Below are 22,003 nucleotides of genomic sequence, written 5' to 3'. Positions count from 1 at the left end.
CTTCACATGCTTTCCTAACGTTGGCAAATAAAATTCCTTCATTAATCAGGCATCTGGTCAACACAGTACTGATTATATCTGTCATCAGTATAATGCAAGGTAGCATGAATTTTTAATAGCCCTTCCACTGAAATAATGAGAACTGAGGTTTATTTATGAGTCTGTGCACAGTCTAGTCCTATTTTGTACTGCAGTTTTAACAAAATGGTCTCTTTGTGTTGTGCCTCAGATCTTCTTTAAATGTTCTTTATCCAATCATGCTGATTAGTGTCATTAGTATAATTTTATTTTTCAGTTTTACTCTGTAAGATAAAATTCTACCAGTCTCTATTATCCTAACATGAACTAGCCAGAGCAGACATTTTAATCACCTTCGCATTTCCCTTTTTTGCAAAGAATGTTCCAGCAGTTGCTTCTACTCTCTGTTTAGAGAAATTCTGCATGAGTATAAGCAACAATTAATCTCTTTAAAACTAGACAATGTTTTCTCTCTCTAAGATGAAAGAAGAGTTGTGAACAAGATACATAAATTTAGCATAAGGCATACAGTGCACAATACCCTACAATTTAGAAAAATCTAGACATTGGGTGGAGTGTTACTCAGAAATTCAAACTGAGAGTGATCTTAACATTTTTATTACTATTTTCTACTGCGCAGATATTCAGGGAGTGTCAAAATATTATCTTAAGTATGTCACATTTAAAAAGAGGAATGAAAGAAACTATGAAGAGGGAAAATTAAGAAACTGAATTTAGACATTTTTTTTCTAAGACATATTCAGTGTGAAAAGCTTCACATATGATGATCATTCATCTTGTAAAATTGCTGTTTGACAGGCGACTGTTACTTGAGAGAGTGGTCAGAGTGGAGCCTTTGTCAACTAACCTGTGTCAATGGTGAGGATCTAGGCTTTGGAGGGATACAGGTCCGATCTCGGGCAGTGATCATTCAGGAATTAGAGAATCAACATCTCTGTCCAGAACAGGCTTTGGAAACAAGACCATGCAATGGTAAGCATTAAAATGTACATAAAGCCCCTTCCTGTAAGAAAAAAATACAGAAAAACAGTAGTTTTGGGTTTTTTTCTGCTCACAGTATCCAGAATATGCAAATAAAGATTTGATAGAACTAGAAATGCACTTAAATTTTCATTTTCCAGATATTAGCTGTAAACAGAAAATCTTCTAAATGCTAGCTATCATATGTTAACCACATTAAACATAATCTTTGGAGAACTTATGATCCTTTTTTAATAATGACATTTTCTTTTATGATATGGGAGAAAAATAATTGCCTTATCTGCTTAATAACATTAATAAAAAGAAACCTTTAAGTTTTGATACATAACCAAATTTAGGTTTCTGTCAACCCTTTGAATTGCTAATCACATGACAATTGGATTAAAAAGTCTTAATCATGCTTACTGCTGGTACTGGACAAAGCATCTAAGTAATTTCCTGTACAGACATTTCTTGTCCATTCAGAGGCCAGTCAGATCAGGCAAAAAGGAATTTTGTGTTTATAAGGGAGCTAAGGTGCAGAAGGACTTCATGATTTATCCCAGGCCATATGAGAGGTGTACAGCAGAGCTGAGACATGAAGCCAGTTGCATCCCAGGACAATTCACCAAGCCCTGAAGCTCAGTGTTGCCAGGAAAGGAACCTGACTCCTGAATGAGTTTTATGTGACAGATGGGCCACAACCATTATGAGGTTATTGAAAACATCTGTTTTGCCCATTAACTATATTATGCTTACTTCACAAGCAGTGTGTACGGCCATTATACTTAGTGTCCAGGACACATCTGGTCTATTCTGTACGTATCCAGTAAGTGCGGGAGACCTTGGGGCCTCCGTGTGTGCAGTGTACCCCTCTAAGTTGCTGAGTGAAGGAGGAAGGGGCCTATTTAGCCATAAAAACCATTTAAACATAATGAGTATGGTCTACTGATGAGTGTGGCTGCTGCCAGTGGTAGCCTAAAACGTTATCAAATTTCTTGAAAAGTGAATATTCTCTGTGTAGATGGCCAGTGCTATGAATACAAGTGGATGGCTAGCCCGTGGAAGGGATCTTCTCGAACTGTGTGGTGCCAAAGGTCAGATGGCTTAAACGTCACAGGTAACTATTCTTTTTCTATACATGCAAAAGCTTGAAAACAGGCGAATAATGCCTTTTCCCAACAAATGGAACTTTTTTTTTTTTAAAGAATCTACTAAAAATGCTTGTTCCCAATGTATGAATCAACCTGCTGTTGTCTCGAATCATCATATTTTGCATACTAAAGATGTAATTTCTTTTCCAGAATTATGTAATGTTAAAAATAAATATAAACGTTATCTTCTGTACTGGACCTGGAATGTTTTACACTGTGTAATTTTTTTTTTTTACCATAGACATCTTTACATTTCTAAATTTAGGGTTTCAGATTTCAAGCCCTACAACAAATAGAACTTTTATGTATTAAAGTTCATTTCAGTGCCTATATAGAGGCAGAGATGCAAAGCTTCATAATATCATGGATATATCATATATCTCTTTAAAATTACAAAATATCAAATTTTATTAAATGTGCTAATAAAAGTTTATTTCTTTACTTCAGTGACATAAACCTATAGCAGGATACATCAGTGGACAGCTATGGGACATAGTTACTTTTTGCACAAACCAAAGCACAAAACACCATGAATTAAGAATGACTGAGGTCCTTGAATTCAAGAAAATGTTCATATATATCTATTTATATGAATTTATTTATCAGAATTAGGGATTCATTTAAGCTAAGAGTTATGCTTTTGCTGTTTAAATAATTTTTATATCAGCCCAGGTGGAAGTAAAAGAATCACAGAGATTGTAAGCATATCCTCAATGATAGCCACTGTCAGGTGGGGAGCTCTAATTCATGGACTCCCAGTACAAATACTTCTTGATGATGGAATCCACCACTACTGTCTGTTGTAACAGTAGAAATAAAAGTATCTATATTATTTTCACAAGGTTTTGAAATAATAAATAGCCCAAAGTCTCTTTTGCAAAGGTCACCTTGTGCTTTAAGAATATTAAAATGCATCATCTTCATAATGAATGCAACAAGGCATTATTTATGCACCTTGATTGCTTCCTGCCTAGCTAAGATGCTTGTACGGTAAGTAAAACTTGAAGTAATAATTCTCATTGAGATTAATATATGTTATTGTCTAATAAAGGTACTACAGGATTATAAAATAAATAGCATCTTGGTGATTATGGACCTGAGATGTTAAAATCAGCATATATTCATAAATCACAGTCACATAAAAATAATAGTTTGTTCTGATGTAGCTGAATACAGCCATGTGATTCCAGGAAATTCCAGGAAAGACAAGTGTATGAATATGTGCTATTGGCAGATTTTTCATGATGAGACCTCTTAGGCAGACTAACCTCAGATCTATATTGTATCTTTTTTCAAAGTTTGTCTGTACATGGTTTTAAAGCTGTGGTAACTTTCTAATTTGAAATTAAGACTAGTGGAAATTCCAGACAATGTAATCACCAGTTTCCATGCAAAGCGAAACTGTATTTAACGGATGTTCCTGATAGTTTTCAAACAAAGCACTTAAGTATAATGTTCTGCGAACACTCCTCTGCATGAAGTATAAAGTTGTGAATGAGATCGTAATTTAAATTTAAATGCTTTTTTGAAAGTGGTTTGTATAAACTACAGTTTAAGAGCTCAAACTGATAGATGCACATCCACAATTTAAATGGAAATTACCTATTTTGATCTAGGATCACTGATATCTCTGATTATTGTGTTTCTTTGCTGCCTTGTTGCTGCACGTTTGGCTCTAACACGGTGTATTTTAATTCAGACATTATCAAATTTTTATTAGTAGTCCTGTTGGTATTTTGAGGCCTTTATTTATTTACTTACTTGCATAGTATTATTGTGCTGAATAGTTCTTTTCTACTTGAAGGTGTTGTTTCCCATGGGCGATGAGGCAACTCTTTCCTTCAGCAGCTTCCTTGGATGATTTTATTGCATAGATTCCCACAGGCATGTGATTTGTGTGCTAGGATGTATGATCTTCCTTTCTGGGGATGGGGAAACTTATGGCAACCAGCATCATTTTATTTGTTCTTCATTGGCCATCCTGTTAACACTTGGATCTACGTAACAACATCTAACTGCATCTGCTATGGTCATGACCAATCTCAGTTATCAGGATTTCATCATCATATCACACCAGTATAAAAATGTTAGTAATTTGGGATGTGCAAGATAAGTCATCCTGTAGCAATATAAATTTTAAACTATGTGGTGTCTATCTCTTTTCTGTAAGCTAGAAGGAAACCAGTTAGATTCAAATTCATTCTAAAAGTACTGTGAAGTCATTCTGGCTGAGATGACAGTGAAAGCCTGATTGTGTGTATTGGTCCATAATAATAACTGCACTGTACATAAAGCTGTAGAAATGAGAACTAGGTCTGTATAACGGAAAAAGACTGAAGCCCACTATATCTTCATTATCATAGCATTCAGTACATGCTTTACTGATAATACTTCTTTCCTTCTGAAAAATCTTAAACTAGCATGAAATGTGGCTTCGTAAGAGGCAAACCTATAGCATGTGTAAAAGTGGCTACTGAGGAGCAGCAGAAAACAGGTATCCATTCATAAGCTCAATGCGTAGTTTGTTTTCAGTTTAACAGGCAAAGATACAAATCAAAATCATGCTTTTATTTTCTTTGTGGCCACAGTTTTAATATGCAAGTCATAAGGAGGGCTGTAGAGAACCAAAATCTGTTTCCTCAAGCCCAGCAAAACACTTAAACTGTTTTTTGAGCAATCTGTCAAAGGAGCAAGTGGAAAACCAAAAGGTTCACTTGCCAGATATTAGTTCTCTAAAATGCACATGAATGCAAATACATGTGCGGTATCCTTACTCTATCTATAAAACTGATTTTTGACACCAATTATCCTTCACCTTGGAATAAGAGAAGGGCACTTAAACTCAAATTAGTAATAAAATTGTAATCCATGACATACTGTAGCAAGTTATGACATCAGTAATTTAATCAGTGGTGAGGTATTACCATGTCAAAATATGATTTTCTGTCCTACAGGGGGCTGTTTAGTGATGCGCCAACCAGATGCTGACAGGTCATGTAATCCACCGTGCAGTCAACCCCACGCTTACTGCAGTGAGGTATGTGCTACTGCATTGGAGCATAAAACACCCCCATGAGGGCTGAATTACAAAGAATATGCCAACAAAAAAATATATTCAGAGACTTTGCTAATCATGAATTTGTTAAAATCAACCTCAGACCATTTTCTACCTTTCAGTTAAATGTGGAATAATCTCTGTTGATTTGGTACAATCCTGCATAAAAATATATGAAGAGGTACTCTTCAGGCTAGCACTCATCAAAACAGTCTTCTCTTCTAGTCATCCATGTTGTTATGCTTTATAGCTCACAGAAGACTGTGTTTTTCTGCTACACAGTGTAAAACACTTGTTCCCTACAGACTAGAACGTGCAGTTGTGAAGATGGATACACTGAAGTTATGTCCTCTGATGGCACACTCGAACAGTGCACTCTCATCCCAGTGGTGGCGATCCCCACCATGGAGGACAAAAAGGGGGATGTGAAAACCAGTCGAGCTGTGAACCCTACCCAGCCCTCCAGTAACCAGTCAGGACGAGGAAGGACCTGGTTTCTACAGCCTTTTGGGCCAGGTGAAGTCATGCAATGAGCAGTTCTTAATGCTAAGTCCTGCTGCAGGGTCTGGCATTTACTTTTTTTGTGATGATGAGGAAGAAATGAAAAACCCTTAAGTGTTCATTTAAGAAGACAGGCGTCTGCCCTGACTGAAAAAGGAAGAGACATAAACAAACCCCTAGCCTTCTCAGCTACTCCATAAATATATTTAATGAAATCTTGTATTGCAGATTTCCTTTTAATCCCCTCTACCTGTTAAAATTCACAGAAGCTCTTTGAAATGTGACCTTAGAAGGGAGTTGGCTGCTAAGGTGCAAGCCAGGATATTAGATCATGCTGTCTCAACCAATAGTGCTGTTGACAGAGGAGTGCAAAGGTAGCACTGAAGACTGCAAAGGGTAAAGGCTGCTTAAAATTTGCAGCTGTAGCAGAAATTGTAGGAAAATAATAAGTATAGATATGCTAATGCTTTTCTGCCATATCCATATTTAAACTAATTCATGTTAGACAAGAGCTAACCGTATTACTGATATTTAGAGTACACATGCTCTAATCTAAGGCTCTGTAGGCAATATTTGGTTTTATGATGGAACAAGTTTTTTAGAGCTGAACAAGGATTTATGTGCAAAAGTGGCAAGAAATATAAGACATCGCATCAGAAATACTTTATAAAGTCCATCATGTAATCAGATTTCAGTAAATATTTCCTGGTACTATTAAGCACTAAGATAAATAAAACTTTAGTTAGCAATATATTTTCAGATAGAGATATGATGCTTGTCCAAATTGTTAATTATATGCAGACAGCAATTGGTTATCTTCTTAAGTGTCTTTTAAATCATAGAGCTACATATTCTAACACAGGTGTGTCTTAGGATGTTCATTTCCCTCTAAGGCTTTTATAAATGTTTTTAATTTGAGAACTGAAAACAGTATATTTACATTCATAATCCGTAAAATGCTGCAAATTGAGAACTACAGCAACGCTTCTAATAAGCAGATTAAATTATGTTTGGGTTAGAAATACTTATGTTAGATTAATTAGTCCTACTAATATTTACTGTTATTTGTACTGTGATACTATATTTGATACCTGCAATAAAATGGTCTTTACTTCAATTAGTTAATAACTTAATCCACAATAAAAAAAAAAAAAAGAAAAAAAAAAAAGAAAATGAAGCTTTTCTGTCCTCCTTTAAAAAATAGCATCTTACCAAATATGTTATATTTTCCTCATTCTAGCTAACTCCACCTGAAAATGCCAGAGGGTGGGTTGTAGCAGCCAGAGTGAAAACAGTAAGCAAATGTCAGACAGTTGCCTTCAAATATTTAAGAATGTAGATGCTCATGTGAGCTCAGACATGGTTTTTTGGAGCAAGGAACAGTTGAGATATTCATGAAAACTCTCCAGTTTTCCAGTAATTCAGGTTAGGAAGGAAACATAGCTCAGCTCAGACGGAAACAATGGTACTCAATAGAACTGATACTTCATCCAATTAAGATATGAGCAAATGTGGAAGAAAGTGAACATTTTGCACTTCAGATGAGATTTATGCTTGATTGTTTTAATTTCAGGATTGGTTATCTATTGGAAAGGTTTTGATTTACTCTAGCATGATTATTCCTTTCCGCACAGTTTCTAAGTCTAGATCTACAATAATTCTTCCACTGTCTTTAACAAATTATATTGCAGTTCCAGAAAAGAAGGTATTAAAACTGTCCTCTTTAGATGTCTGTGCTGATGTATTACCAAAACCAGATGAGTTTGAGATGCCAGTTCCCTTGTATACATAGAAATAATCTGTTCAGAGGGAATTCAGGCAAAAATAATTCAATCCATACAGAAGATAATGCCAGTCTTTTTTTCAATGATATAACACTATTTTAAAACTATCAAACTCAAAACAACCCGAAACCCCTTACGTTTACCAATGGAAATAAGCCAAGGAGAGAAGAAACTAACCTATTTAGCAGTACTGAAACCTGAATTCCTCTCATTTGTTTTATCATATCACTGGAGACGTCAAGTCAAATCTACTGTTCAATTCATCTTTAATGGATCAGTTATTTCAGTTATATCAGGTATTATCAGTTATAACGTTTCATTAGGTTGATTAGTGTATTGAATTTGATTAGTCTTGAACAAGTTGTCCACATGAGTGCAAGACTTTGCATTGCTAGAGAACAGAAAGCCTGAACTTAACTGCACAGCAATAGAGTGCTGCTGTGAATCTGAGCAAAGTCAGTCTGAATAATTTTTGTTATTATTACGTTGTGTAAGCATCAACTGCATTGATAAAGCCTTTTTGTTCAATAGAGGTATCAGGAAGAAATAAGTATTTGGTCAGAAAAAATTTAGCTATGTGTGCTTACGTTGAAGATATACATGACTTGATAAAATAAAAATTTTGTCACTTGTAAATGAAAAAAATTTTTTAAATGGAATTTTCATTGTCAAGGAGGTGAAACAAGGCTAGCTAACCACCTGTAAAAGAATGTTTTCAAAAAGCCCTTTAGAAATTTGCAAAATTAGTCAGATAAAAGTAGTGAGTCAAACAGCATGCACTGACCTTGGGTAGGACATGATCATTTTGGGTTCAGAGCAAAATCCCACAGACAGATAAAATCAGACCGTTTTCCCTGGGAGAACAGGGTACATCTTGTATCAAGGCAAGCAGGAGTGTGGGATGTATACCTCAGCCTGCAGGGACATCATGTCCAAAATACAAACTGCCCAGGCTGCACATAAATACAGTCCTTATTATCAACAGACAGTTGTTCTATTTATGAGCATGGGTTGTCTTTTTTGGTGTATTTTTGCTTGTTCTGTGAGGGGAAGTTGTTTTATAGCAGCAAAACTTGCAGTTGGTAGGGGAAGAAATTGAAAAACTATTACTTTATCCAGAAATGAAAATTGTGTATGTGCAGTTAAGGTATGGATGAGGTAAAACATCCTAAAGGTGATTAAAAATATAAAATTAAATAGCAACAAAAATTAAAATAACAGGGGATTGATTTACTGGAGCTAGAATGGAAAGTGATGCTAGTGGCATAAATGAGTCCTGGGCTGACAAGCAGCCCACGATCATGCTGAAAGATTGCCCACTACCAGCAGGCCCAGGGGCTGTGTTTCTGGGGGTCTCACTTGCTGCCTCTGCCCCACATCTCGGCTCTGTTTGGATTACCCAGACTTTGGCTGAAAAGCAGAAGAGAAGGGCACAGACAGGTTAATGTTCCACTGCTTAATAGTATTTACACTTACTAAGCTGTAATTGCTAGTGAAGGCATTTATTTTTTGATTATAAAATACTTCTATACTATATCAGATCTAATTCAACAAGACTAACTCAAACACTACTGACTAACATTCATTCCTTTTAGATGGGAGGCTGAAGACCTGGGTTTATGGTGTAGCTGCTGGTGCATTTGTTTTACTCATCTTTATTGTTTCTATGATCTATCTAGCCTGGTGAGTTCTTTAATTATTTACAAACAAGCAGTCCCACACAGACTATAATGCAAGCATTTACATTTGCTGCTGTAGAAACTGCAGGCACTTCTGTGAACTGCAATGTTTAATTTTTGATGTCCTTTTGTCCAAGCTCAGGGTAGTGGACTGTGGTTGTAGTCTAGATGATGGATAAATGCATGCTCTCCTGAGGTTAGAACTTCATACAAATACAGGGTAGCTTATTGTATGGTCTATTTTTGCTCAGTTTATCTCTGTTAAGAATGTACTGTGTCCATGAGAATTTCATTGTGTCTGTATCACAAAATGCAGAGAGAAATAGCAAGGAAGAAATGTAATAATCAGATAAGTCAGATTTGATATTTGGCAGGATATAGAGACACACAACCAAAAAAGGTCTGAAAACTTTCTCGTTTATTTTTCATACAATACTTTGTTGAAAAATCTTAGTGCACTGGGAAAGCAAAGCTTTTTTTACAAAAACAAGTCATCTTTGAAAATGCTCTTCCTGAAGTTTTCTAGGTCCTGTTTGTAATTTCTGATCCAAATGACTGTGTAAGTGGAAGGTGAGGGAAGTGTGATCATACACATCAGGCTCTTGGTTGTTCTGCATCAGTAAGCATTTGTGGGGCTTCTAGATTTGTTTGGTTTTTAGTAAACCTTCTGCAAAATCTCACTTCTGCCTAAGTAAGGAAAGAAATACTTTATTTTTTGAGGAAAAGAAAATCCGTTAGCATACAACTTCACTGCAGATTCTTCAGACTGAAATCTGTGGCCACAGAAAGCCACTGTCACAACTGGTTTGGTAACAAAGATTTAGATTTGGGCAACCTAAATGACGTAGCTGAGATAAGATTTTGGACAAGACTGAAGATGCATAGGTCTGATTTAAGAAATACTACACTCTAAAAGAAGACAGGTACTAAAGCATGCCTAAGCATGCATTTTGGCTTGGTAATTTTTAAAAACTATATCAAATGGATTGGAAATACTGCTGGATTAAAATTTAATTTAAGGCTAGACAGGGAATGGTTATGGCTAACAACCATATCCCTGCTATTTATGACTGGTTTGATTATAACAACTAGAATTAACCATAGTCATTCCAGCAAGTGTAATGAGATGTAACTAACCCAAAGATGGGACTTTCCTGTGGAAATCCTTGATGTGTCAAGAGAGGTTAATATTTGGGTTATATAATTTAAAAGAACCTGACTGTGGCTTTGATACATGACCAAATATTGCACTGCAGGCTCTGGGTTCTTCTGAAAACTGACTGGTATTACAGGAGTACCAGCAACGATTTCATCAAGTCACATCAGCACCATAACAGCTCATTTCTGAACAACTGAGCTTTGAATTGGATGTTGCTTTGGATTGATGAAGAGAGAATTACTCATCCAAGTGGAGGTTTTAGGCTTATAGCTTTTACAAATGAACAACCAAATGTATTATCTTAAAACAATACACTCATCTTTCATTTAAGACTGAAATCCATCTTTATATGTTATTAGTTTCTTGTTCTATTTACAAATTATCTTATTGTTTCAGCAAAAAGCCAAAGAAGCCCCAGAGAAGGCAGAACAACCGGCTGAAACCTTTAACCTTGGCTTATGATGGAGATGCAGATATGTAAAGTATAACTTCTCATGGTGACAAATGCAGTCTAAATTAATGGATTGAAATCAGAAGGTATCCAAAGCCACAGGGATTTTCTATAGAGTGGATTAAGTGTTTTGACTTTTTCTTTTTTATAACTGCATCATAGATAAAGGATGGATTTCATAATGCCTACGGATATTCAAGGTATTATTGTTTTACTTTAGACCATCAGCACTGAGAAGTCTGGCAGAATCACATTAACAGACACTGCAGTTGGAGATTTGTGGTCTTTCCTCAATCTTACAAACTATAAGAACCACTTCTGTCTCCAGAATACTGTAGCTGACATAGTAATGACAGTTGGAAGCCCCTGCATCATTAACCAAGTATAATCAGTGCGCATGAAGAGTTTGTACCAAGCTGTCTATGACTCTTTATATTCAAGCATAACATATATACTCAGTTGAACCATATGTATTACTCTATCAGATTATATACTTGTTAAAGAGCATTTTAAGGCTTAGTACAATATTAACTTCTAACAGGGATTAACCCACTGAGCAAGTTCAACAGTTTGCCAGTTGATGATAACTTGTGTTAACCCGCATTTCAGAGGGCAATGACTCACTTGCAAAATTCTGTCCTGTTATCACTCCAAAGTATAAAGGCCTCATATGTACATCCAGAAAGGAGGCCTTCTCAGATTCAGTATTTTCTGGCGGCTGCTGTCTGGAAAAAAAATACCCATTGTAAATGTTACAATACGTTTCTACTTTTAACTCTTAAACTGTTGCCTGCATCTTTTTTGCTACATGTAAGGCAAATTTTTGCACTATATTAGTGCAGCATGATATGCACTTAACTAGTATTGCCATAGAAACTGCCTCTTTTCAGAAAGGATGATGATGTGCAAGGAGTGTCAAGTAGACAGGTCTTGAATCCTGAAGAGAGTAGCGTTTGGTTTGGACTGCGACTGGATGGAATCGGCTAACGACGTGTACTATACACACCGTTCCTCGTCACAGCAGCCATTTGTAGTCTATATCATGGCAGTAATACAAGTGTCTAGTTTCCTGCCCCATCTACCTATACTGGTATAGATTGTCCTGCTGGTTTGTAATTGTACTTTGAAGGCTGTTTATGACTAGATTTTTTATATTTGTTAACTTTGTTAGAAAAAAAAAGAAAAGAAAAAGAAAAGTGGTTGCCCTGTAATCCTGAGTGACATACATACTGTCTAAAAAGGTATTCTGATTGTTTGTTTAACTTAAATAAAATGGGTTTGCTTTTTTCCTTCTGCTAGTGAGAGCATTTTCACTGTTGCTGACAGTGCAATACTCAGAGCCCTTTTGTCTTTTCAAATTAGGATAATTGGATAGACTCTTTAATTATTCAGTTACACTCTTGAGCGTACTGGCAAGTAAACAACAAGATTGGTAGTTCTGCCATTTTAATACTCATGACTTTTTTAAAAACTTGGGCAGTATAAAAACTCACTGTTAACCTCTTCCATGTTTATGGCTTTTCAGTGTTACGCTTCCAACGTGAAGCTCATTGACTTGCCACTGTATCTACATGCCTGTTACAGATGTGATTCATGACCTGAGAAGGGATATTCTCATCAAATGGCTTCTATGTGTAGCCTGAACAGATAAGTGACTGTGCCACTACTAAGCAATACAAAACTTTATCAGGCAACCTCTCAAAAATAATTGTTATATAAAGTTCAATATTAGGTTCTCAGGTCTTTTTTATAACCTAAACCATTTCTGCCTACTCATCACAATATTTACTCAAGAAGCACCAGGTTTTGCACACTGACTTAAACTGTAGCTTTGCAAACTTTGGCCCAGATCCACTGAAATTGATAACAAGACTCTCACGGTCATCAGTGGGTAACTTCGGTCCCTTAAAAATACCTGCCTTTGGTCCATATAGAATAATTCTTGGAACCAGTGTGCTTTTTGTGAATGTTCAAGAGACATTATGGTCCTGCTTTAACTTAGCTTATTTATATTACCAGCGTGATGTTACTGCTTCAAGAAAATGACCTTCTTCCCACTGTGTAAGTATTGGCCAAATGGGAACAATGAGCAGAGAGGAACAATAGTAAAAATCTTTTATACAGGTTTAATTTCTCATCTTACACCTTAATCCAGCTGTAGCTGGTAAAGTGCCATGGCCCCCTGCCACAGCAGTGGTTCATTCATATACATGTTGCAGGACTGGGGGCTTCAGTCTTACGTCACTTTGTAAAGATCCATAGGGAAAAACCAAATCTTGATGATTTTAATTACTTCAGCATTCTTGAGTAGAAAACAAGAAAAACCTTGTTAATTCCTGTTTTGTCAGACATACAAACAATAACAGAAAATTTATAAAGTTTTAAAGAATGATAACTATCATGTGGAGACATAAAGCTTAATCATGATTTCTGTACTTTTAAAAGTCTGATTCTGTGTTGTCAAATAGTATTGGCCCAATAGAAAATTGAGGGAACAGGGTTTCTTTCATTGTCAATGAGTCATCTTTCTTTATTATACTGGCTGGACTTAGCAGGAGCCGTTGCCTAGTTCTTGCCTTGAAGATTTTTATGTCCTAAATCTAAGAATTTAATAACTTGAAGTTAAAGGTATGCCATCTCCTTTTTCTTACTATATAAAATGGACAACCGAAGAAAGAGATAGGAGATTTTTTTAAGTATGTTTAGCCTTTGCAATCCATGCAAGTATTTTAGTAAGTATTACATTTTATATCTGGTCAGCAAATTTTGCTGGTGCACATCTGCATCATACTAGTGCTGCATTTAAAATCTAGAGTGCATTTTTATTATTAGGTTTTTTTCAAACGAAGTGCACAGAAATTTGAAGCCAGAATGGCTTCCCTCGTTATCAAGAAAAAAAATACTAGGCTATCAGGAGGGCTGAAATTTTATGTAAAGCTAAAAGTTGCAAAGGTGATTAAGCCCTTAAACATTGAAACAGAAATAAATAATAGGTGAATTAGCAGTATAGAATGAAAAGCAATTTGCTTTAAAAATAAGAGTGCTTCTACAAGTCCAGTGCCTAAAGCAGCCACTACCGTAGAGTGTTAGTTTGTGAAAGTAACGTTTCCAGTGATCAAATAAACCATTCAGAAAATAGCAAAGTAGACATCTTCCTGTTGGTGTGGTGGTTTGTATTTTCCTTTTTAAATCTGTAGTTTCTAGATTACTGTGTCTGCTTTGAGTCCTGGAGCAGTTCCTTCTTGAAACTTTGATGCAACTGCACAAGCTTGTTTATATTTGGTATAAAGCATCAATTTTGAAACTCCCTTCCTCCTGCCAAAATGTAATAAAGTTTGTTTTCCAATACTACAATCTGAAGAGACCAATTTAAAAATTCTATGTATAAATCACTGTAAAATATACCTTGAATGAAATAAAAATCTGTCTTTTTACCTTTATGTAAATTGTGCTCACCCAAAGTTAAGAGTTTATTTTGCCTAACTTAATTTACTTGAATATTTATTTGTAGAACAAGGAGGCAGCTGTCTGAGGAATGTTTACGTTTATTTGTTAGTGTTAATTTGTACATTGTGTAATGCATTTTTATTTTTTAAATTATGTATATTTCTTTTTTAATGCACAAAATGTTTACGTACAACTACTGCAAATTTGTGTATATTGTCACTAAGCTTTATTCAGTTAATACAGATGACATGAAAATGTAACAAGTCTTACATTTTCATCTGGGTTATTTTTTACATAACTGATGTATTGCTGACAATAAATATAAACACAAAATCATTTAATGTCTTTTTTTTTAATAGATGTAGTATTCTATGCTGGGATAGAGTAACAATAAAAGCCAGATCCCTAAAATATTACCACCTTTTAAATAGTCTCCTTTTTTGAAAGAATTTAGCAAACATATTCTTGTTAAAAATTGGTATTTCTCTTTAAAAAGAAAGAAAAATACTTCCTGGTGTTATGGTAAATATTGCTACAGTCCTTGTTGACATAGAAGTCTACAATGCATATTTAATCAATCGATAAATGTCCAATAAATGCAATAAATCAATGGTATTTAAACTTTTATCTATTAATTGACATTTTTAGTTTAGAAAAAAAATTGTGGAGAATAAGGGATGGATCAAGATCTCACTGAAAGACATCTATTCACTTCACTGAAGCTGAATCTGACCCTATACAAGAAGGAACAAGGAGAAAAATCCCCTTCCTCCAAATAAACAATCATGCCCAATGTAATCAATAAAATTGTTGTTTACATCCCAGTTGTTGAATAAACATTACCAAATTCACTCTATTTTCTTCTAGAATCAGGAATTTGTTGTTGATTACCTAAGAAAAAAAGTGACTCCACACTTCTTTCATAACTGCTTGTATTCTATCTCTGTGCTCTCCAAAACTCGATTTTTTCATGTCCATTTCTGCAGCATATATTTACACACCAGTTCATGGGGGTTTGTCCAGTTTTAGTATTTATTACCTCCCCAGTAACCCTTCCAGGCTAACCCTTAAAAGTTTGAAACCCAGTTTTGAGAGCATACAACTTTGATTTTAGAGGCATTTCAGGATTTTCAGAAGTACCTCCTATATACATTTTCTCCTGCTGGAATCCACAGTAAAATAACAGATGCATTGGACTTGTCTTCCCATCTGCAATTTAATAGAGGAATTTTTTAGATCGTTTAAAGCTGTTTAATTCAGTACAGGCAGAATTCTACAGTTAAAAAGGACACTTGAGAGAAGAAAAATGAAATTCTTATTTAAACCTGCAGAAGAGAATCATGGTATGCTCATGAAGATCATATGGTCTTCACGTTCAGTAAAGAAAGACTGCAAATGATTGTGAGACTTCTAGGGTAATGGCTTACAGAGTGGGAAATTTATTCTTTATTTTAAAAAATACTGGGAGGATACGATTTTCCAGTACAAGTATTATGAAAGGAGATAAACAGGTAAGTCAAGAAGTTTAGATACGTCTTGTAAATATTTTAGCTTTTTAGTAATGTGAAGGTCTACAGTATTATGTCTAGAAGATTATCTTGCTGAAACAGTAGTGAGCTTAAACAGCCATTCACGTTCTGGTTGGCATCACTAAGCACAATTTGGCTACAGAAAAAATTATTTCAGAATCTTACGGTTGTTTTCTTAGACACAGTAAAGCTGAATGTCTGTCCAAAAGCAGCCAATGACCAGGCAGATAATCAAACAATTTGTGCTTTTTCAGAGGGGTGGGGATCTGTAGCAGGAGGGGTCTTAGTATCTGCTTGCCTGTTTGTTTATTTTTCAGCAGAGTGAGCAGCGGACTCATTTTGCTTACCTTCGTTTGGGCAGTGCCCCTGGCAATGGACAGCTTGTCCTGTGGTGACATGCTGGTGAAGCATCTCCTACATCCTTGCGAAAACTGGCATCTTTACTAAGTTCTACTTGATCTGAAAGGTTGCAAGGCTTACTGTGAGGCACACCTTCAGTGACAAATGCCACTGCTCATTCTATTTGCCATCAGGTAATTTCACACCAGGAGAAGATTGAGCCTCATGAACAGTAGTCTCAGAATGGCAGATTGTTAGCACCAATCTGCTGGTACTCAAGCGTGGCAGTGCTTTAAGTTGACCTTTCCAGCCTGATGGATAAGCCATTTCTGGTATTAATATTCCGATACTGTTGGATGCTACCTAATCCTGCTTGTCCCAGCCTGGTTAGGTAACAGGTCTGCTGAAAAGGAGGTGGGAGTGGGGGTCCTGGTGGACAACATACTGACCATGACTCAGTTGCAGACACTGGCAATGAGGGCAGCAACCACATGCAGGGCTGCATTGGCAAGAGCTCGAAGGAGGTTATTAATCCCCCCAGCCCTCACAAGGCTCTGTTAGGAGCCCTGTGTTTGGTTTGGGGCCCCCTTTGGGTGAGGGAAAATGTCCGTCAATTTGTCAAGGTAGTGAAGCTAAAACTTAGCTACAGGATCATAATCCATGATCGTAGCTATTGTTGGTTTCCATATTCAAAGAAATCATATTTCAAACAGTTCAGGGTTGAACCTATTTAATTACGTTTATGTATTTACAAATCCTTTGTCTTTTTAGAGACAATAAGGTTTGGTACTTGTCTGTTTATAGATGAGGCGTTGGTGGCTCCCACATACATTTAAATATTTTGTGGGTTGTATTCAGAACGTAGTCCTGAAGTTTATTAGAATTATGTTCTGAAGTTGAAATTATAAAATAAATGAGGCTTTGTTTATTTTCAAAGATAGCCTTCATAGTGTCATATTTCTTTAAAATGGCAGAAGATTACTTATTTCTCTCAATAAATATCAGATCAGTTTTGCTTAGCTTACAAATAAAAAGAGTTGCATCACAAATTCAGTGTTAGATTTGAAAGCAAGTCTAATTTTTTTTCTTCCCTTAACAATTATAAAAACAAAACCCCTTTCTTACCTATACATGTCAAACTGTGACATATCTCAGATTTTTAATTCTTCCCAGTGCTGCTTATTGAGCTGCATGTATGAAAATAGCAATATAATTTGAGCCCATGACCAGAATTTAGTTAACAGTACTGTGAATGCACATTCACAGCTTGACTGCCCAATATTGATTATTTTTAATGCGCTGCCTAATGAAGTCCTACAAAAACATCTCCCAAATTGAACCCAAACTTACTTACAGAACTTGTGTCACAGAAAAAAATATGAAAACTGTCACAGAAAAACAAAGGAAGGGTGACATGTTGTGTCTTGTTTTCTTACTCTAAACCTGTTTCCCTTAACAACTTTCTTCCTATGACCCCATTGTGTCTTGGTGCTTGAAGCGAATGCCAGATTTTGTCCTTACTTCTGATTTGCACTGATTGCTGTCATAGCCTTCATTTTCTTTTGATGTGTCTTCTTACTCTTAAGATCATGGTTAGACAACAATAATTACCAGTTTATAACTGGTATACAACAGGTATTTGAAGGCATGCTATCAAAAGCAAAAATATGCATGCTTAAAATGTGGATTTGAGGCTGAAATAATTTGTTTCCTCTCTTCATGCAACCAAAGCTGCAGCTATGTATTTGGAAACCTTGAAGATACATGATTTACACTATTCCAGGTTCAATGACACCATTCTGCTGGTGTTACTTTACACTTTTCCCTACTGTTCCCTTGTTATACTCATTTTGTGTTAATTTTCATTGTAAAATCATAGTAAAGGCTGTCTGGTCTGTGTGTACAAGTATAGCAGAACAGAGAACTCCCTCTTTGGAAACCTGACTGTGATATGACAATAAACAATGATTAACAGAAGCCCAAATCCTCAGTATCTATTATTTTTCAAGAATTCTGGGATGAAAGCTTGGTGGACTAGCTTGGACATGGTCTCTATTTGTAAAGTCCCTGAAGAGTAAATCACCACAGAAGTCAACCAAAACCCCTATTCCCTTGAGCACCTCCATGGCAGGAGGTTATGTATTCACATTTACTATTTCTGAATGTTGCACTAAACACACACAAATATTCTGGTTTTAATTACTTTATCTATAAATTCTATCAACAACTTAAAATCATGGGTAGTACAGATGATACTGTATATTTTAAAAGATTTATCAGAGGTGTAACATCATACATGTGATAACACAGAGCTGAGTTCAGGTCAATATTCTGTACTTAAGGTCAGGAGGGGAATCTCCATGTGTGTGTATTTCAGCTTTGGATCTCATTTTTAGTTTTGTTATTGCACAAAATGAAAAAAAAATCAATCATGTAATTTGATATGAACCAACATAATAGAGACTAAAACACCCCACATACCCAGTACTGAAGAATAACACAGGTCTGCTCCTTTTCAACCAGAGCGCTGAACACATGTAACTCGCATCTCCGGGTGGCCAACCAGACTATGAAGGCCCTCACTTCTTTCTCTCACTGGCTTCTTCTGCAGGGACCAATTCTTGCTGGAATCACTCTCTTCAAACAGGCTCTGTTAGGCATTCATCTGGGTATTAGTCCCTGAAACATAAACTACCAGTTAGTGACTAATACTGACCCTGTGACTTACTAGCAAAGAACCAATGTTCCATACAACACTTGACTCCCAAGATAGTCTAACATACTGGTAGGAAATAAAGTTTCACTGGCTCAGTATTACCTGTTATTTTAAGGATTATGTTGATATCTTCCTCACTGCTCTGTCTCTTCAATCTCCAAGACTGAAGAATTCTACGGCATCATTTTGTGAGGGGAAATTGGTGACACCAGTTTTCAATCAGCCAAGGAAAGAAAAAAATAATTAGCTGGCATTTTTGTGACTGCTTGAAGTTGAATTTAATGAACTGCAGCAAAAGCTTTCTGCAACATTAGAATAGCAGCTGGAGCTAAACCCTACATTTCTGCCTTAAATGGCCTCCACTTACTAGCTGATGAGCAAACCATTAGTAGCAGTCATTTGTTCAGTTTTACAGAAATATAAAAGGAAGCTTTGCAGCACAAGCGAGAAGTTAATTGTCAATCTCAAATGCTCTCCAATCCCATTGCGGAATTACAGTGCTAAAGAAGCCAGGGCAGAAGCCTAATGGCCTCAAAATTGTAAATGGGCCCTTTCAGAAGGGCAAAACATTGTTTACATTAAAAATTGCTATATCTCTGTTAATTCATTCTCTTTGAAATGACGTGGTACTGCAGATGACAAGACTTCCATCTGCCACCTTAGATCAATGTAATGGCAGTACAATGTGTTTTTCCAGAATACTTCATGTGTCTCATCAAAAAGCCTTACCACCATGTATTAAAAATTGTCTTTATGCTTAACAAGTTCTTATAATCTATAAAGCTTTATGTTATTATTTAAGGATTTATATACCTATAATAACATTACAGAGATTATAAGAATAGAATATAGTTTATAATAACCTTTATTCTTACTTGATTTGTTTAAAGCTTTTAAGCCCTGCTTCAGTAGTTATCAATTACCATGCAAAACATCCTGGGCACTCCCCCCATAAACTATATCGAACTATGTATATAAGGAGAAAACACATATGCAATGGTGTTGGGAGTTGTTGTTGGTTTTGTTTTTTTTTTTCCAGCAGAATCACAGGACAATTAAATATAAGTAAATTACATTAAATTACTTTCAAAGAGGGGAAAAATATTATTTTAAATAATCCTTAAAATCACTGCATGCAAATTTCCAGATTTTCACTCTTATTGCTTTTCAAAAAACCCCCAGATCTTCCAGTTACCATACCATTTCTAAGGACAGGGAGGGAATTTGTTCACTGTGCTCTCAGTTTCTCTGTGGAAGGCTTGCGTTAACTGTGCATTTCTTCATATTTCCATTGCCTTTCTGGGGGGAAAAAAAAAATCTTTCCCCTTTTGTCTTGTCAACTTTGTACATATTTGACTCTCAGCCACATTATCCACATCTATGTTTCAGTCTTTCATCTCCTGGAAGTCTTTTGACCCAGCTGAACCAGCTGCTAAGAAGAGCATTAACGGAGGAGAACAAGCTGGAATAGCAGAAAGGGTACCGGGTATCTACAGTTAATTTGTTTTTTTTTTTTTTGTCTTGATATAGTACAAGCATAGTTTTACACAGAGAGCTGTAACAAGGAGTTATCCTGTCCAGAATAGTGTTTATGACTCTAACATGATGATACAGTACGGAGTGAGACAGGCCTGGTACGACAGGAGGGCCCTTGGGCTGTGAGGACAAGATGCTGTGAAGAGGGCCACAAGCACAGGATGTTGAAGGAAGGGGCACAGACTGGCACTGGAGATCCCTTGGCTATAACTCACCCATGTTAATTTAAAGAAATGCAGAGCTGGAGCTGGGCAGAACTGATTTTAGGGATAACAAAGAAAAGAAAGAAATAGTGTCTAACATGTAAAAGACACCATAAACAGTAAATTTGGGTGTAATACGGCACTGCAGACCAATAAAGACAGAGCAAAGGTGTAAGAGGGTGTTGTCAGGCATGTAAAAGTGACCCCAAGTTGCTTGTAGAGTGAGGAAGAAGAAACCATTAACATGAACATCATATTCCTCCAAGTAAAGGACTCCAGATGCTGACAATTCATTGTAACACCCCACCACTGCCACCAGCATGACACCACCAAGCTGAGCACCCGGAGATGTGAGTGGAGATGTCAGCCTAACACTGAGAGAAGGGGTGGGTGCTAGGAGATGTGTGTATAAAAATTTTAACTGCATTATCATTCTTTTTTATTATTCTTTTAAAATTATTAGATCTGGACTAATAATGGTTAGACTGCTTTGCTTTCAGTTATGCTAACAATACTTATATAAAAGGTGTGCTTCCTCTGTGCCTATAAGCAAGATTAAGAGTGTAACAACTCTGCAGCAGCAGAGAGAATTCTGGGTCAGACGGATAAGAAAAAAAGGATAGATTAATTTTTATGATACATGAATATAGATACAGTAATCCCTTCTTGGTACATCAAATTTTAAAAAGAAACAGAAAAACCTGAAAGCTAGATACACTCTGGCTTAAAATCATTAGACAAATGTGTAGAAATGAAAGCAAAGGTTGTCATTACCTTAAGGGCACATTTGCTATTTTTAATGGAGAAATTCAAGCTAGTTTAGTAGGATCTTTTAATTCAGAACTGAAGGAAAAATCCTAAATTTACCAAATTTGCACTCTGTGCAAAACAATGTGATGACAGAAAAAAAATCAACAATGACATTTTATGTATGAAATATTTAAAGTATTGATTACCATAAGCAAGGTTTTTATCTGAACTGCAATGGCAGATGATGTGTCACAAGGGTAACCAGATGAACTAATTTTGTCTGCCTAATATACCAGTGAGCTAGAAAACTACCGTAAGGATACAGAACTTGATAATGCTAAAAAAAGAATAATACTGACTGAGCACACATGGTAAAGAAGCCTATGGGCTAGTTACTGAAAGTAGTAAAATTATGAGCAACTGGAACAAAAAAGTGCCTGGAGTGAACTAAAGAGTAGCTAGTATTAACTATAAAACACTGCAAGATAGCACTGGGGGACAAAAAAGAGTAAGGGAAAATATGTCATAAAGCAATGAGCCACAGCAAAATCTGGTATGATCGAAGACATAACAAAGAATGTGCTGTGAAGTTTCTCTCCCTCAAGGGCAGAGTAGAATTATTTCAAAATAACACATTTGTGATAGTAAATAGCCAACTAGTGCCTTTAAATATAATTCAACAAAGAAATGGTGAAGACAGG

The 22,003-nt window shown here is 36.0% G+C and overlaps 1 protein-coding gene across 4 annotated transcripts in view; it reads left to right on the top strand.

Moving 5' to 3' along the window:
• THSD7A (thrombospondin type 1 domain containing 7A) overlaps window positions 1–14,660 on the top strand; it is a 301,960-nt gene extending 287,300 nt beyond the window's left edge. For 2 of the 4 annotated variants that reach the window (XM_074900343.1, XM_074900345.1), the window contains exons 25-30: window positions 838–1,011; window positions 2,024–2,119; window positions 5,108–5,190; window positions 5,514–5,724; window positions 9,089–9,176; window positions 10,728–14,659. In XM_074900343.1, coding sequence (XP_074756444.1) covers window positions 838–1,011; window positions 2,024–2,119; window positions 5,108–5,190; window positions 5,514–5,724; window positions 9,089–9,176; window positions 10,728–10,812 — 737 coding nt within the window. In that variant the 3' untranslated portion in view covers window positions 10,813–14,659. Of the gene's footprint in view, window positions 1–837; window positions 1,012–2,023; window positions 2,120–5,107; window positions 5,191–5,513; window positions 5,725–9,088; window positions 9,177–10,727 lie in introns of all 4 variants that reach the window. The other 2 variants (XM_074900346.1, XM_074900347.1) reach the window with 2 other exon arrangements.
• The last annotated feature ends 7,343 nt before the right edge of the window (window positions 14,661–22,003 follow it).

Source organism: Athene noctua, chromosome 2, assembly GCF_965140245.1.
Source record: "Athene noctua chromosome 2, bAthNoc1.hap1.1, whole genome shotgun sequence".
NCBI classification, from domain to species: Eukaryota; Metazoa; Chordata; class Aves; order Strigiformes; family Strigidae; genus Athene; species Athene noctua.
The sequence above is the reverse complement of the archived record's forward strand: the minus strand, read 5'-3'. Positions and strand labels throughout refer to the sequence as shown.